Source organism: Drosophila miranda, chromosome 2, assembly GCF_003369915.1.
Source record: "Drosophila miranda strain MSH22 chromosome 2, D.miranda_PacBio2.1, whole genome shotgun sequence".
NCBI classification, from domain to species: Eukaryota; Metazoa; Arthropoda; class Insecta; order Diptera; family Drosophilidae; genus Drosophila; species Drosophila miranda.
In genome coordinates, this window is record NC_046675.1 from 5,121,369 (window position 1) to 5,136,977 (window position 15,609).

General features: G+C 43.2%; 3 protein-coding genes across 9 annotated transcripts in view; 1 reads left to right on the plus strand and 2 right to left on the minus strand.

Annotated features, from left to right (window-relative positions):
• The window catches only part of LOC108154867 (filamin-A), a 34,915-nt gene extending 28,982 nt beyond the window's left edge, over positions 1-5,933 (minus strand). For 2 of the 7 annotated variants that reach the window (XM_017285303.1, XM_017285299.1), the window contains exons 1-2: positions 5,741-5,755; positions 1,641-2,001 (exon numbers count right to left, since the gene is read on the minus strand). In XM_017285303.1, coding sequence (XP_017140792.1) covers positions 1,641-2,001; positions 5,741-5,755 — 376 coding nt within the window. Of the gene's footprint in view, positions 1-1,640; positions 2,002-3,353; positions 3,919-5,740 lie in introns of those variants that run through there. The other 5 variants (XM_033388524.1, XM_033388526.1, XM_017285298.2 and 2 more) reach the window with 5 other exon arrangements.
• Positions 5,934-10,432: 4,499 nt separating this feature from the next.
• Positions 10,433-10,729, plus strand: LOC108154876. Its single transcript, XM_017285315.2, has one exon. It carries the CDS (start codon positions 10,475-10,477, stop codon positions 10,679-10,681), a length of 207 nt encoding a protein of 68 aa, XP_017140804.1. The 5' UTR covers positions 10,433-10,474; the 3' UTR covers positions 10,682-10,729.
• Positions 10,730-13,590: 2,861 nt separating this feature from the next.
• On the minus strand, positions 13,591-15,183 carry LOC117186997 (chymotrypsin-2-like). Its single transcript, XM_033388534.1, has 3 exons — positions 14,451-15,183; positions 14,346-14,356; positions 13,591-13,994 (listed from the first exon to the last, which is right to left on the minus strand). Exons 1-3 carry the CDS (start codon positions 14,912-14,914, stop codon positions 13,606-13,608), a joined length of 864 nt encoding a protein of 287 aa, XP_033244425.1. The 5' UTR covers positions 14,915-15,183; the 3' UTR covers positions 13,591-13,605.
• Between the last annotated feature and the right edge of the window lie 426 nt (positions 15,184-15,609).

Below are 15,609 nucleotides of genomic sequence, written 5' to 3' on the forward strand. Positions count from 1 at the left end.
TCTATAGATATAGAATTTGCCTTATCGAAGCGAAAGCGAAAGCCCCACCGCCATGCTGATTAGCTGTAAAAATACCTCCCATGCGATTGTGGCGGAGAGTCGCTTAAAGTCCACAGAAAGTCGCTTAAGAAATTGTCTCTCGGGCGAACCCTCATTTCGTTTTGTTGATAAAAAAGAAAAGAAAATAAGTAAAAGAGTATGGTATGTAAACATTTCTGTAAACATTATTTACCTAGCTGTCAATTATTGACAAACGTGTTTTTTTTTTTTTCTGAAATACATATGTGCCCCCAAGGCGCTTATCTTGTACATAAAGTAGTAGGCAGCCACTGTCTGTCTGCCTGCCTGGTAATTGAACAACAGAGTGCACGGGGAGGCGTGTTCTCGAAGATGGGACAAACAAAAAACCGAGTGGAAAAGTCTTATCAAAAGCGTCTCGGGGTCACTATTACAATGTACTTGCTTGGAAATGTAATACCCGAGAGAATAATCTGTCCATCCGCTGAATGAATGAATGCCTCTGCTCAATGACCGACTGAGGCACTGACTCATAAAACCCCGCTCATATCACATGCCACATCTGGTAGATCTAATTGAAGTTCTCTCTCAATCAATACAAATTAGCAGATGCAGCAGGTTTCTGGCATTGAGAGTCCCCGCTTGGATTCGGATTCTGCCACGCTCGTGATTTTGCAATGGCACTTGGTCTATGAATATGATAGCTCTATACGCTGGTATCTAATGAAATTAACCTTCCCATTTGTCCACGCTTCGTTGGTGCTCTCTTGTGGAAAAGTACATACATACTCGTATATCGAATTTATAGCCGAAAGTGTGAAACACAATAAAACAAAAGGGAAAGATAGATAGCGATTGCTACTACCTCGGCGGATGGATGCCCTCTAAATGTCCAAGGGAAGTCCAAGGGTACATCTCTAGAGGCTAGAGAAGGGCTTTTTATCAGAGCATCAATATGCCGGGTCATGCACACGACATGTTTGGTGTTTCGCTTGTGCGTCTCAATATGGGAGCGCTGGGAGCAAGGACGTTCCCACCGCTGATATGGTTTCAAGCTCGCTCTCAAATCGAGTATAGCTCGGTCGCATACTACAGCTGAGGTACTGCTAATAGCCAATTGCCAACACACACAGTCTTGAAATATGCATATGAGTCGTACAATCGCACAACGAAATGAAAGTAAAATCGCATTGAAGCTGGCGCTTTGAATAAAAGCCAGCAATGACATCATTTTGTGTGTGTTTTGTAGTCTGGAAGCGAATCGTGGAAGCATCCACGCTGGGGAGCTGTGTGTGGAATGCAGCAGCAAGCATCCGAGAAGCATCTCCCACTCCATTCTTGCGGCGTTGGCGAGGCGCATCTTTGGTTGGATCTTCTATGCAAACTATGCAATTTTTAATGAAAAGAATTTCAATTTGCATTATTAATTTATACAGTTAGTTGACTCATCCATGACCGCACTTGTTGTTGTGGTTAAAAACTATTAGAGATCCCAAACCATATCTCGAATTGTTCTTGGGCCCCACCCCAACATTTCTACGCTAAAAGATAATCCGAAAATTCTGGGAAACAGATGCAAACAACACGATATGGCGATTTGGAATACAAATTTGACTACTTACCAATGTTAACGATTTTGATGCCCTCATCCTGAAGGAATTTCAGGGCCACCGATACGTTCTCCAATTTCTGGCTGCGGAATGTTGGACGTTTGTTATACTTGGGCAAACGCTTCTGGGACAGCACCTCGAGGAGGGCGATCAGCCGCAGGCCATCGGACAGATCCGTTTCCAGATTGTTTATCGATCGATCGATGGTCTTCAGGTGCTCGTTCGCCCAGCGTGTGAAGGTGTTCTGTTGGATCTTCTTCCACTGCGCATCCTCGGCAAGATCACGTTCGGCCTCCATGTCTTCGTCGAAGTTCTCCTCGTACTGGTACGCCGGCTGCTGCTGCTGCTGCTGTTGTTGGTAATAGTCGTTCGGCTGTGGGTTAGCGAGTGGTCAGATTGTTCAGATATCAGGTTAGTCCCAGGGAGTACTGCTATGAATGGGTGGGGTGGGGTTTCGTGTGGTGTGTGCGTGGGATGTTGGCTGAAAACCACTTGACAGTTATGCATAAGTCCACTCTACTCCTGGAGCCAAATACCGCAGCGAATCGAAAAAGGTGTGGCGCAGACTTGTTCCAGTTTCAGGTTACGAACGCCAAGCATAACAACTCCTATCGCCGAGTGGACTGCTTGTCCACTTTCCACGCATGTCCCCCCTCCAAGTGGCAGAGGAGAAGAGGAGCATTCTGTTGGCAGAGGCGACAAAAGTACAACACTTTGCAAGAGACGAGTATTATTTTCACTGTTTTTATGAGTCTTCATCGTGTTTAGCTTTTATCTGCAATAACTACAGCGTGCTAATGGTTCAAATTATGTGTATTTCTGAGAACATCCATATTTCGTTTTATCCCCAGGGTTATATAACTGGGTTCCACTATCTGCAGTATTTCGGGTTTCAGAAAACACCAACACTTCGTATCTGCGGGCGAACGGAACCCTCGTTTGAAGAAACAAGTTCCCAGGTATCTTTTACGCCCCGATCCAAAAGTTTCGAAACAACCTCCGAAAAGGGTGTAGAGTAGAGAAGAATGAATGCCCACGAAGAACGAGCACAAAAGGAGAGCAAGTTCGCGTGCCACACAGAAGAAACTTTTGGACAAAAACCTAACAGAAATAGAGAGCGGCTGGCAGACAGCCCGCCCGACCCCCGCCGGGCCCCTGCTCTGTCTGGTTTGTTGGCCAAGAAGCGGGATAGAAACTAAAGGAAATTGGAGTGGCGACGACGACCACGGTCAGGCCGAGTGCGCAGCGTGTGAAGTTCATTAACATTTTCATTAATTGCAAAAGGCCGCGGAGCGACAAAACGCAATGCAGAGTGCAGCAATTAAACGATAAATGACCAAATTTTTAATACTCTCTCTTGAAGGTACACAAATTGTGGGCACACAAACACACGTCGGAATGCTGGAGAAGAGATTAAACACACACACACACCACCTGTGGGGGTGGGGAAGAGAACACACACAGCGAGAAAGTTCAGCCACGCAATGATTCTTAGTCTCTTTTTGTTTATTAATTAAATAATTAAAAACCCCAGTTCAAAAATTCACTTCTGTACCAAACTAAAGGATTTCACATTTCGGTGGAATTTAATATCCTTTTTAAAACATAATTTATTTGATTCACTGTTGGGAAACTGGGGAAGAAGATCACACGCAGGACATAGGGACACACACACACACGCAACACTTTACAGGCAGTGAAGAGGGGGACACACGATACACACACCTGTTGATGGCAAACGTCGTAGTTGTTGTTGTTGCTCTGTGCTGACGTTGGCTGTTGGGCGTAAAAATTTAAATTGCTAAAATTTGGCACAAATTGCGATGCGTTCTGCTCTGTATGGTTGTTGCTGCCGTTGCTGTTGACACACGCGTTTGTCTGGAAATTTGGCGGGTTTTTCCTATTGTTGAGATGATGGCTATTGTTGCTGTGGCTGAGGAATATGGTCGCCTGTGTAGCCGCCGTCTGACCACCGTTTGTATAATTCGCGTGAACGGATATTGGGACTGGGACGGGACCGTCGTCAGCGTCGTTACTGTTGCGCGTCGAAAATGCTTTTGACGCGACGATCGCCGACGGAGTTTCTCGCGCACCGGCATTTTCGCGTCTCTCTATCTCTCCGTTGTACATTGTGTAGCCGGTTTTGTTGTTGTTGCTGCTGCTGCTTCTGCTCTCCTCTTTGCTCTCCACTTCGTATCTTTCGTATTTTGTTTTAGTTTTGCTTTTAGGTGAAAATTCACGAGCTGGCAGCGCTCTTTCTTTTAACGTAAGAACGATAGATACCAGGGCCGTAGAGCATCGATGAATTATATATAATTATGAATTATACATATATACGGTTTACCGTTCTGTGGAGTGGAGAGTGTTCGTACATAAACAGGTTTTTTTTCACAACAAAAAATTCAAGCTCAGTGTGAGAGCGTAAGGTATTTGCTTATCGCGGTATTTTCAGTATTTTGTAGTATTTTTATTAATTATTAAGAAGTATATTTCTGCTGTCTTAAGTTTAAGCTGTGAGCCGCAAAGTATGCATTGTTTAAGCCTTTGAATGAGCCTATGAATTTCCGTTATGAATTATGACTCATTGAATTTTCAAAATTTTTAATAATGTTTGTAGTAATAAACGAGAAATTTTGTAATACCCGTATTAAGAGATTACTCAAACCAACAAAGGTTGTTTTTCTAAATTGCTGCAATGATTTATTTTACAATTTATGAAGTGCCCGACTTTTTGAATTCCCCGCCTCTTCTCTGCTTCTGTCAAACGGTTCTATCAATTGATTTCTGTCAAAATTTGAAGAAGCTTCGTCGTAGAGTTTGGGGTTTCCTCGAAATTTGAGGAGAAAATGGAAAAGTTAATTCCCATGTGCTCATTTTGATATTACCAGTAAGCAGGTAGTACCTACTAGGTACTAATAAATTTGTAAATACATTTTTAAGCCACAACGTATTCATTTTATAAACCTTTTATAGAGATTATCAATTTAATAAATTAAATGTTTTGTTTTTCTTTGTGAATAAAAATAGATCTTAGTCAAACATATCACTTCTTAAAACCGGTTTTCTTAGCTTCTCCTTCATTTGTAAATAAGCGTTCGTTCTATTATTAACACTTGAACCAATCCCTCAAACGTCCTGTCATTGACCCTTATCAAAAAACACACAGACGCTTTGTATATCATAAGAAATATACTAAGTCCGATCAAAGAACATGATTCATAAAAACACACCCAAGTCCCAAGGAGGAACAAATAATTCTGGTAAATATTTGGCATATTTGCGGATTGCTTTTGGCAATGCCTTTTGGATTCCCATGGGGTTCCGCGCTCCCCCGGCAACGAGGCGATCCGCCTGATCAAATGCAAAAACGAAAGGCAGACACAAATGCACTGCGACGGGTGGAACGAAGACAAGTGAATGAGCGAAGCAAATGGGGCTGACAGCAAACGACCTTCTCAATATGGTTAGAAATTGTTAATTTTAGCCAAATGAGTCAAAAATCGAGTAGCACAACCGGCTCGCTGATCGATGGCAGATCTGTGCTTGGGGACTACGTAATCTGATTTTTTGGAAGCTCATCCTTCACGGCATTCCACAAGGGAGTGCGACTTTGGGGTCCCCCAAACACGGTCACCCATTCCCCTATTGTGTGTAGTGTGGGTATGCCCTAATATAGAAATATATATACGTTCAACTCGGACCGGACCAAATGCGGTAGCCGCTGCTGCGACTGCAACTGCGCCGACTATTGAACGTGTGGCGCCACTTGCATCGCTGGCTGGCTGGCTAGTTGTCGCGGGGGCATGGCGTGAATCAGCACCCAATGAAATGCTAAATAAATTTTCACTTCCATTTTAATTAATTTGAATTTATTTGGGACTAAAATTACACACAACATTTACACACCGCAGGCACAGCTGAGCCAAAATTGGCTGCTGCGTCTCTACGCCACGACTAAAAATAAATTGACAAATATTTTGTGTTTTTATGAAAAGGTAATGAAAGCCACATGTCCTCCATTTTGGCTCATACGAATAGGTATACCCCCGAATGGAAATCTGTGTGGGATAAATGCAGAAGAAATGGGGGAAGGGGGACCGAACCAAACTCACTTTTCGGGACGCCATGCTGACGGTTGATTGTTTGTTGAATGATCTCAAGTTGTAATACTTCGAAGAATGATGGCTAATACTGATGATCTCTTGATTGCCCACTAATTACACAATGCCTGGCAGGTCGAGCACGTTTTTCACAAACAAAACACACACCACACACACGCACAGTGAGAGAGCAATTCTCTAATGAGTTTTTCTGAGTTTCGTAAACAAATTTCAGAATTTTCCTTTTCGAAAATAATTTGCCCGAGCTGCGCGCGTTTGGGTTGGCGTTCAGGTCGCCTCGGCTCCACTCGGTTGGATTCTGTTCTGTTCCGTTCTGTTGTGTTATCTTGGTCTGGGGCTGTGGCGTCGTCACCGAGACGTTGTAACGTGTACTGCTGGTCGCGACAAATTTTCAACTCGACTGAGTTGCTGCGCCTCCTTGCTCAAAGTTTTAATGCAGCCAAACGCGCGCAGCTTTTTTTGCTCAATTTCTTTATTATTATTCACTCAGAAGAATCATACAGCAGGGGCTATGAATATAGGTTCAGGGGATGAGGGTTAGGAATATGGAATAATATGATATATGAATATATTAACTTGTATTGTTGTATTTGTATTGTATGTGTCGTAAGGGCTACGAATATATGTACATACATAGGTACTAAGATGAAGGATCTTTCAAAAACTATTGAAGAAAATGTATCTCTGTATTTACTACCCTATTTGTTAGAAGGTACAATCCAACAGATCCTATACCTTTTTCCTTGAACTCTTTCTAAACTCAATATTAACCTTGGGTTTATCGCCCGAACCTATGCAAACGGCCGCGACTGTATAACATCTTCAATACATAATTTGTTCAATATTTGTTTCGCCTTATGCTTTGTGTTGTGTTTTTGGTATTGCATGTGACGTTGACTTTGACGTCGACTGCACTCTTGACTCTGTTTGGCAGGTTTTTGGCGACGCGTTGCCCCACGAATGTGATTTTCAGCGCGCAGCTGATTTTGTTGGTGTTCTATTCATAGAACCTGCTCGTCCGATTAGTCGTTGTCTTTTGTCTGTTGTTGGCCAAAACTGAAAGTGCCTCCTGACCCATGCTTCATTTGTTGCCACTTTTGTTGACGGTCGCGGCCGCCCCAAGTGCAATGCGCATTCCGTGTTCCCCCGCCAGCTGACTCATCAACATAATTTGGCATATATGTATATACATGTGTAAGAAAATATGCAAAATAAACGAACCGCATCAAAGTCCTAAATCAAATTAACAATTTGAACAAAATTTGACACCCCGAAATTCCTATACCCTTATCGCTCGACAACCAACAAAAGGGTCTTAGAAATCTGCTGTTTAGGAAATTGAGCTGCAGATAGAATTTTGGCTGGTGTATTTGAAAATCAATAATAGAAATACTATTAACTATTGCATTTATATATATAATACCATAATAATAATATATAAAGAAAAATAGAATACCCCTTGGCAGTGTATCACATCATGTTCTTGTGGCTAGTTCTGCCTTAGGAGATGACTAAGACGCTCCGGACCAATCAGCTGTCATAAATTCTTTGATTTTATTTGGCTTGGGTCGAAAGACTTTTGTTTCTAGATAAAAACGAGGGGGAACGTTGTGATTTGCTGCGGACACCGCAACTCTACGGTTATACCCGATACTAAGTCAGTATGGCTCTCCTCCGGCAGACGCCGCTAATATTAAACGACACGACAAAGAGTGCGTGCGAGAGAGACAGAAAATCAGTCTGAGCGTGACGTCGGGCGCTGCGTAGCCACTGCAAATTGATTTGTTCCTATTGGCTATAAAAATGATCTGATCTGATCCAGATTCAGCAGTCTGATAGATATGGTCATTATCTATGATTCTGCGTTTTTAGTTTTCTCGTATCCTCAATATTGTGGATGCAACAGATTTTCGTCCTTGTGGGGGCGGAGGGGAGTGGGGCGAAATTCTGAGATATACGTTTTGTAGTGAGATCTAACAGAAGTGCGGATACCAAAGTTGGTTACTCTAGCCTTAATAGTCTCTGAGATTTGTGGATGCCCCAGATTTTCGTCCTTTGCGGGGGCGTAAGGGGGTGTGGCGAAATTTTGACACAAAACGGTCAAGGTCCGATATCACAGGAGTGTGGATACTCTAGCTCTTATAGGTTCTGAGATACTTGAACTCATATTTTGCAATTGGCAAAACCGACCATGAAACCTGTGTGTTAGAGAGAGACAGAGCGAGAAAGAATGAAATTTTTTTCTTGATTCAGCCTATAATAATTATACGATCTGGTTGAGATTTCGCACTCTAGAAGATATAGTCATCTTCTACGATCCTGCGTTTTTAGTTTTCTCGTACCGTCGAAATTGTATACGCCACAGGTTTTCGCCTTTTGTGTGGGCGGAAGGAGGCGGGGCGAAGTTTTGAAATAGACTTGTAACAGTGACACATTATAGAAGTCTGGATACAAAATGTCGTTGCTCCAGCTCTTATAGTCTCTGAGCACTAGGCGCTTATAGGGACGAACTGACGGGCAGACGAACAGAGTATCTGGTATAAAAATCCAGAATTCTCGCTTTCCACAATTCACAAATTTTTCCTGCATTTGGTCTTAAAAAAAAGGCAAAAAATGCGCAATCGGCAACTCAGAACGTTCCCCCTAGTTTTTTTTCTTGATCTAGAGTGCCTGGGGATTAAATGTCAAAGTTAACAATATTTTGTGATCGGACTTTCGTCATTATTATCGTCAGACTTTTGTGTAAATGAGCATACAGTACGGGTCTAAGAAAAAAAGTATTACTTCGTCTTCGTCCAATATTTTACTCAAATCTGCGTAAGTGAGCGAAGCGAGTTCGCCGGCAATTAGAGTACGAGAAAAGTGATTGTGCAAGGGTAAGTGCAAAAAAAATTTAGATTTATATTAAAACGAGGGGGAACGTTGTGAGTTGCTGCGGACACCGCAACTCTACGGTTATACCCGATACTAAGTCAGTATGGCTCTCCTCCGGCAGACGCCGCTAATATTAAACGACACGACAAAGAGTGCGTGCGAGAGAGACAGAAAATCAGTCTGAGCGTGACGTCGGGCGCTGCGTAGCCACTGCAAATTGATTTGTTCCTTTTGGCTATAAAAATGATCTGATCTAATCCAGATTCAGCAATCTGATAGATATGATCATTATCTATGATTCTGCGTTTTTAGTTTTCTCGAATGTGCAATATTGTGGATGCAACAGATTTTCGTCCTTTGTGTGGGCGGAAGGGGGGGGGGCGAAATTTTGAGGTACACGTTTTATAGTAAGATCGAACAGGAGTGCAGATACCAAATTTGGTTACTCTAGCCTCTATAGTCTCTGAGATTTTTGAATATCCCCAGATTTTCGTCCTTTGCGGGGGCGGAAGGGGGTGTGGCGAAATTTTGAAACAAACTCGTCTCGGTCCGATATATTAGGAGTGTGGATACCAAATTTGGTTGCTCTAGCTTTTATAGTCTCTGAGATCTAGGCGCTAATGTTTAGAGATGTTAATGTGTGTTAGAGAGAGACAGGGCGAGAAAAAATGAAATTGTTTTCTTGATGCTGGCTATAATAATAATACGATCCAATTCTCTACAATTCTACGTTTTTGGTTTTCTCATATCTTTAAAATTGTGGATGCCACAGATTTTCGTCCTTTGTGGGGGCGGAAGTGGGCGGGGCGAAGTTTTGAAATATTTTTGTAGCAGTGACATATCACAGAAGTCTGGATCCAAAACATCGTTGCTCTAGCTCTTATAGTCTTTGAGCACTAGGCGCTGAAGGGGACGGACAGACAGACGGACGGACGGACGGACGGACGGACGGACGGACAGACAGACAGACATGGCTCAATCGACTCGGCTATTGATGCTGATCAAGAATATATATACTTTATGGGGTCGGAAACGATTCCTTCTGGACGTTACACACATCCACTTTTACCACAAATCTAATATACCCCAATACTCATTTTGAGTATCGGGTATAAAAAAAACGGCACAACGCACGTTAAAAATATCATAAATTTGATTTTGATTACGTGATTTGAATGCTGGAATTTGGCAAAAGAATGATTGCCCTCAAAAGCTTAAAATAACAAACAATCGATACTAAACGATATCAAAATGGATAAACGTATCCGGGTATGCACTTGCTAGGTGCTAGGATAAGATATGGGGTGGGGAAACTCTGTACTAATCTTAGCTATATATTCTGCAAAAATTTAAATGATTTGATGACCAAAATTCCACTTAGCGTTTCGTGTGTGGCCACACGTGTGTTGTTTTAGACAAATATTATTTCTATATGTATAACTGATCATGCCAACAGCTGTTTCGGTCTTTAAAATGTTGATGTTCCGCATACGCCCCATTGCCGCCAAATAATATCACGTGTGTACGATTTTACCCTTTATCTTCTGCTTTTTTATGTATCTGCTGCTAAAATATTGTACGCCCGAAAATAAATGGATTTCTATTAGCAACAAATCAGCGGAAACTTAAAAATCTTTCACCATAAAAATGTTAAGCAAAAGAAATATTCAAAGTTTTCCATGGCACACTTATACAACAATTAGATAACAGAGTACAGAGATAAATATTTGTCAATCCACGCAAAACGGTTACAAGCAATTGTTCCAATATTTGGCTTTCAAAGAGAACATAAAAGTATAAAATCAAAAAATTTCTCTAACAAAATATCAGTTTCAACCGAAAGATAGAAAAATGAAGTTCTTTAACGTCCTTTTGCTTATTTGTGCCATGGCTGGATACTCCTTTGCTACGGGAACAAGTTCAACAACTACAGAACAGTCCTATGCAACCGCTGCAGCGCCAGCCGCTGTAACCCCAGGACCATGCGGAGGAAATCAAATTGGAGGACCTTGTGGCAAGATTGTACGCAATGCCCAAAAACTATACTTCTTTTATTAATAAATATTAAGCAGGAAGTGTAAAAAGTTTCTGTTTCTCTGACTAAAACTTGTCTGTTGGTTGATTCTTTTCGTTGCTGTAAGCCCATCAATGGTTCCGATTGCCGATTGTTGTTTAAAATGCGACGGGGATAATGATAAATAAAGAGATTCAGATTCAGTCGGGATACTTAAATTTTCGGTTATTCTTATACATATGTATATCCATATGTACAAGTACATAATTTTATACAAAATCCGAGTTCGGGTGCGGTATCGGGTACTAGGCCTAGGTACTACCACAGTACCAGTTGCTGTATTTCAGGAAGTGGAGTAGGGACTGAAACAAGTCCAACGTATACCCATACTACAGGGACTGGGACCAGGACTTCCCAATACAGGGAGTGGAACACGATCTTTCATATGTATGTATGTATATACCCAACCCCGTACTACAGGGAGTGGAACAGGGAGTCCATCAGCTCCAAAGCAAAGATATTATATATCTTCGAAATTCAACTTTAGCCAAAATAAATGCAGTACTTAATACATATATATAGTACATTGAATATATTTGAAACGAGCGGGACTCTGCATTTATACCCGAAACTCAGTATAGCTCCCATCCGCCAGAGGAAATGAGTGCGAAACATGGCACGAAGAACAGTGAGATGAGAGGGAGACAGAAAATAAGTAAGCGTGTGGACGTCATTGGGTATCTGCATTCTGGCTATAAACATAATCAGATCTGATCCAGATTCGTCAGTCTGGCAGATATGGTCATTCGCTATAGTTCTGCGTTTTCTCGAATCTCTAAAATTATGGATGCCGAGATTTTCGTCCTTTGTGGGTGCGGAAAGGGCCCGGGCGAAATTTTGAAATACTGTGATATCACAGGAGTATGGATACATACTGCGTCAACTCGTATAGTCTCTAGGACGGACAGACGGACACACGGCCATGGCTATATCGCCCCGGCTATTAATGCTGATCAAGAATGTATATTCTTTATGGGGTCGGTAACGCTTCCTTCTGGATGTTACACTCATCCACTGTCACCACAAATTGAATATACCCCTGTACAACTTGATATTAAATTAGAATTTAGTAAGCGATTCTGATCGTTCCTAATTCCGATCCCAAATCGATCTCGTAATGCCCAACTGTCTTGTCTGTTTGTGCTCTAATTTAAACGGTATACATTATAAGTATCCCCAGTATTTCTAGATGAAAAGTTCAATCGAAGTCAATTTTTTTGCTCGTATTACCTTCTGTTTCTCTGCCCCCCAGTTAGCCCACAAAGTAGATAGAGCGCCTCAAACATGTGTTTTCTAGCCAAATTTTGACAAATTTATTTAATACCAATATTAAATATTTGCCCAACTGTTTCTTAGTTAACAGATTTACTTTGCAAACTTAATCAAGCATTTGCGTCATTATTTGATAATTCTTTTTCAAGGTGGAAAGTAAAAATGCGCGAAATTTCGCTATTGAAATATCAGTTTCAACCGAGAGATAGAAAGATGAAGTTCTTTACAGTCCTGTTGCTGCTGTGTGCCATGGCTGGATGCTCCATTGCCATGTCCACTATCAGTACCTCTACCGGTACCGGTACCCCTAGCGGTACCTATTCCACGACTTATCGCTGGGCAGATGACGCTACAACGTTAGCCCCAGCAGCTTTACCCCCGTCCAACCCTTGCGGCGGCTTTGGAGGACCCTGCGGTAAAATTCCTCGCGATGGAAAAAAATTATACTTCTTCTATTGAAGACGTTCCCAGTGTTTAAAACAGAATAAAACAAATCGAAAGAATACGCTTCACCCTCCGAATTTCTCAGGTGCGGCAGAGCGTGCGACCGATGCTAAAATAAGACCAGAAGCCAGGTAAACATCTGGCTATCGGCAGACAAATGCATTTTACGGGTCTCACAGCCAAAACAATTAACGCCACTCCACGCGGGTCCAGGGAGAGGCTGGCTTTCAACGTACTGTGGGCACCCATCACGAAAATATCTCACAGAAATGTACGCCATATTTCACACAGAAATACTCTCATAAGCAGCCAGACATGAAATATTTTGGCTTCGCTTGTCCGGAATCTATTATATTTATACATATATCAAAAGCGAGTATGTATATGTACACTTTGGATCTCTTGCGGGTATTATACATCACATTTCTTCGGTATATATCTCGGCTATAGATATTTCATCGATCAATTGCCTTTATTGGAGACATTCTTTCACATACTTTAACATTTTCACTTGTTTTTCCACCAATTTTCCATTGACTTGGTAGAAATTGCGAAATATCTGTTGCTCAATTTCAGAATATATCTACATATAGAAAATGTACGATATATATATATAAAAAGTACGACACACGCGCCTACATATGAGTAGTACACTATATGGACACTGCGTATACGCCGCGTATTCCAAGGAGAATAGAACTTGAGACCCGCACACGTCCAAGTCAATGCAGCAACTGAAAATCTTTTCGAAAATGCCAAGATACAACTGATACACAACTGAATGAGTGAGTGTTTTTCCCCTTCTCTGTTGTTGCTGAATGGTGAGCGCGGAAAGAAATATTTTCAGAATTTCCATGCGCCCGCCACTCGCTACGCGAGATCCCGTGAGCGATTTCTATCAGCATCTTTTGACAGCGTCCACCGAGCGTTTTCCTACAAGAGCATGACTGTCTGGGCTCTACCTCTCTACCTGATTCTAATTAGAGTAGCCGCAGCCTCACACGTGCAGCCAGTAGACATTTCCTCCGACTCGGACATAAATCAGTAGCGGGAGGATGACTCAGTCGCAGTCCGTCTGAATGCCTGCCTGTCTGCCTGTCTCCCTTGGCGTCTGGCCATGAGCCAACTTTGTCCATTACATCCAAGAAAAATTCACATCGAATGGTTTTCAAATACATATTCATTCATTTATTTAGCCAATTTGCTGCTTATGGACCTGGGAACACTTTCCATTTCCACTCATGGTCTGCCGGATCCAGTCTCTGTAGTACATTACATTCATGAAAAGATCGGGCACCCCTTGGGCGCACGGCACAAAGAAGTTGAGAATCCCCACCAAGGTTCCTTCGTAGACCAGAGGTCCGCCCGAGTCGCCGTGACAGGCGCCAATGTTCGCCTGACGAAAACCACACACATGGCAGGCGCCCAGCTCCACATCCTCGTAGGCGGCGAGCAGGGTCGAGCAGACCTGGCTGGTGATGTGCTGCTTCTGGACACGCTGCAGCTGAACGGAAAGACTACCAGCCACCGACTGTGACCCCCAGCCAGTGAAGAGGAGCTCCGCTGTGCCCTGGGGAAAGGCTGCAGTGGGCAGAGCCACAGGCTGGGTTCGTAGTCGTAGTTGTAGGTCGTAGTTGCAGTGCAGGTAAATGGACTCCGGATAGTATATAGCTCCTGGCAGCGTATAGCGAATGCTCCCGGTGGCCACTTGGAGCCTGTCTGCCGGATAACCCTTCACGCATTGTCCGGCGGTGAGTGGCACAGGGATAGCCCCAGCTGACCACGACGTACAGCTGTCCGTTGGCTGTCAGCGGACCTCCGGAGTCGCCGTGGCAGGCGCCCTGTCCGCCCGACGTCAGCGTGCACACGTGGCAATAACCGTTCAGGGGATCGTTGTCCAGTAACTTCTGGCAAGTGGGATAATCGACGTACGTGAGGGAGGCCTTCTGCAGCACATCAGGGGAGTCACCCCACAGTTCGGTAGAGCCCCATCCAGTGAGCAGGAGTTCTGTGCCATTGGCCAGCGGCTCCTTGGGCAAGGCTATGGGCTGTGTGACCTCGTTAAACACAATCGAGTCGTTCAGCTTGATCAGGGCAATGTCGTTGGCGTAGTTAGGTACGTTGTAGTTGCAGTGCACCCAGTACTCCTCCACAAAGTACCTAGCATCGGGCTCGGCCCAGCGAACAGTGCCGGTGGCCACCCGCAGGTAGCTGGGATTATATCCGTAAACACAGTGGGCCGCCGTCACGACCCACCGCTCGTTGAGGATCGCTCCACCGCACATGTGATCGTAGTAATAGCTTCCCTGCACTGAGATCTGGTACTTGGCCAGACCCAGCTCCGCATCCGTGCCATCTATGACGCGACCTTCGAACGCTCTGGCCCCCTGGGATAACCTTTCCTGCTGCTTGGCGCTCAGCGGCGCCACTCGAATGGCTCTGGTTGATCCACTGAGCAGGATCAGGAGGATCGTCGTCGCATATGCCAGGCGAACCAGCATAGTGAATGATTCGTTGAATTTGTACGTGCCTATTAAGCGTATCCATGTGTCGTGATTTTGCTTTTATACTCGACAGAACGGAAATCTTGGATATATCGTAAGAGTTTTATCGTAAATCGGATTCGATGTTCCTCCAAGTTGTATCTATACCATAAACCAGATACGAGTATCATAAAGTGATACAGACGGCACTCTGATTATGATTTTGTGACAGGGCTATCAATGTCACCAGCGTCAATGGATAGTCAATAGCTCGGAACCGGCCATTGCTTGGACATTGGCTCAGGGCCAGGGCCAGCAAGCCCCTATGTCCAGGGAAGCAGTACAACAGCTTTATGAAGAAAGTATAAAGAGAGTATAATCTAGTATTAGATCACTCTAAAGTTTCCGCATAATGCTCTAAATTGTATTGACCATTCGAAAAATACTCACTTTTAATTAATTATTATCTGATTCCAATCGAGTACCCAAAAATTCATAAGATTCAAAATTATAAAGATAAAGATATCAAAGCTTCATCGTTATTATCCCATCCCATACAATTTACCCAAAACATTGGATTTCGATCAGTCTACGAATTATCTCAACATCTTATTGTGCAATATTTATTTCCTCTTTGAAATTCCTCAGCCCTCGCCAGAGCTTAATCTACAATCGCAAAACGATTATATCTTATGTCTTGATAGCATTTTGCG

Excerpts from the sequence above, each read along its gene's own strand:
- LOC117186997 (XM_033388534.1), bottom strand. The coding sequence starts at position 14,914 with ATGCTGGTTCGCCTGGCATATGCGACGACGATCCTCCTGATCCTGCTC.
- LOC108154876 (XM_017285315.2), top strand. The coding sequence starts at position 10,475 with ATGAAGTTCTTTAACGTCCTTTTGCTTATTTGTGCCATGGCTGGATAC.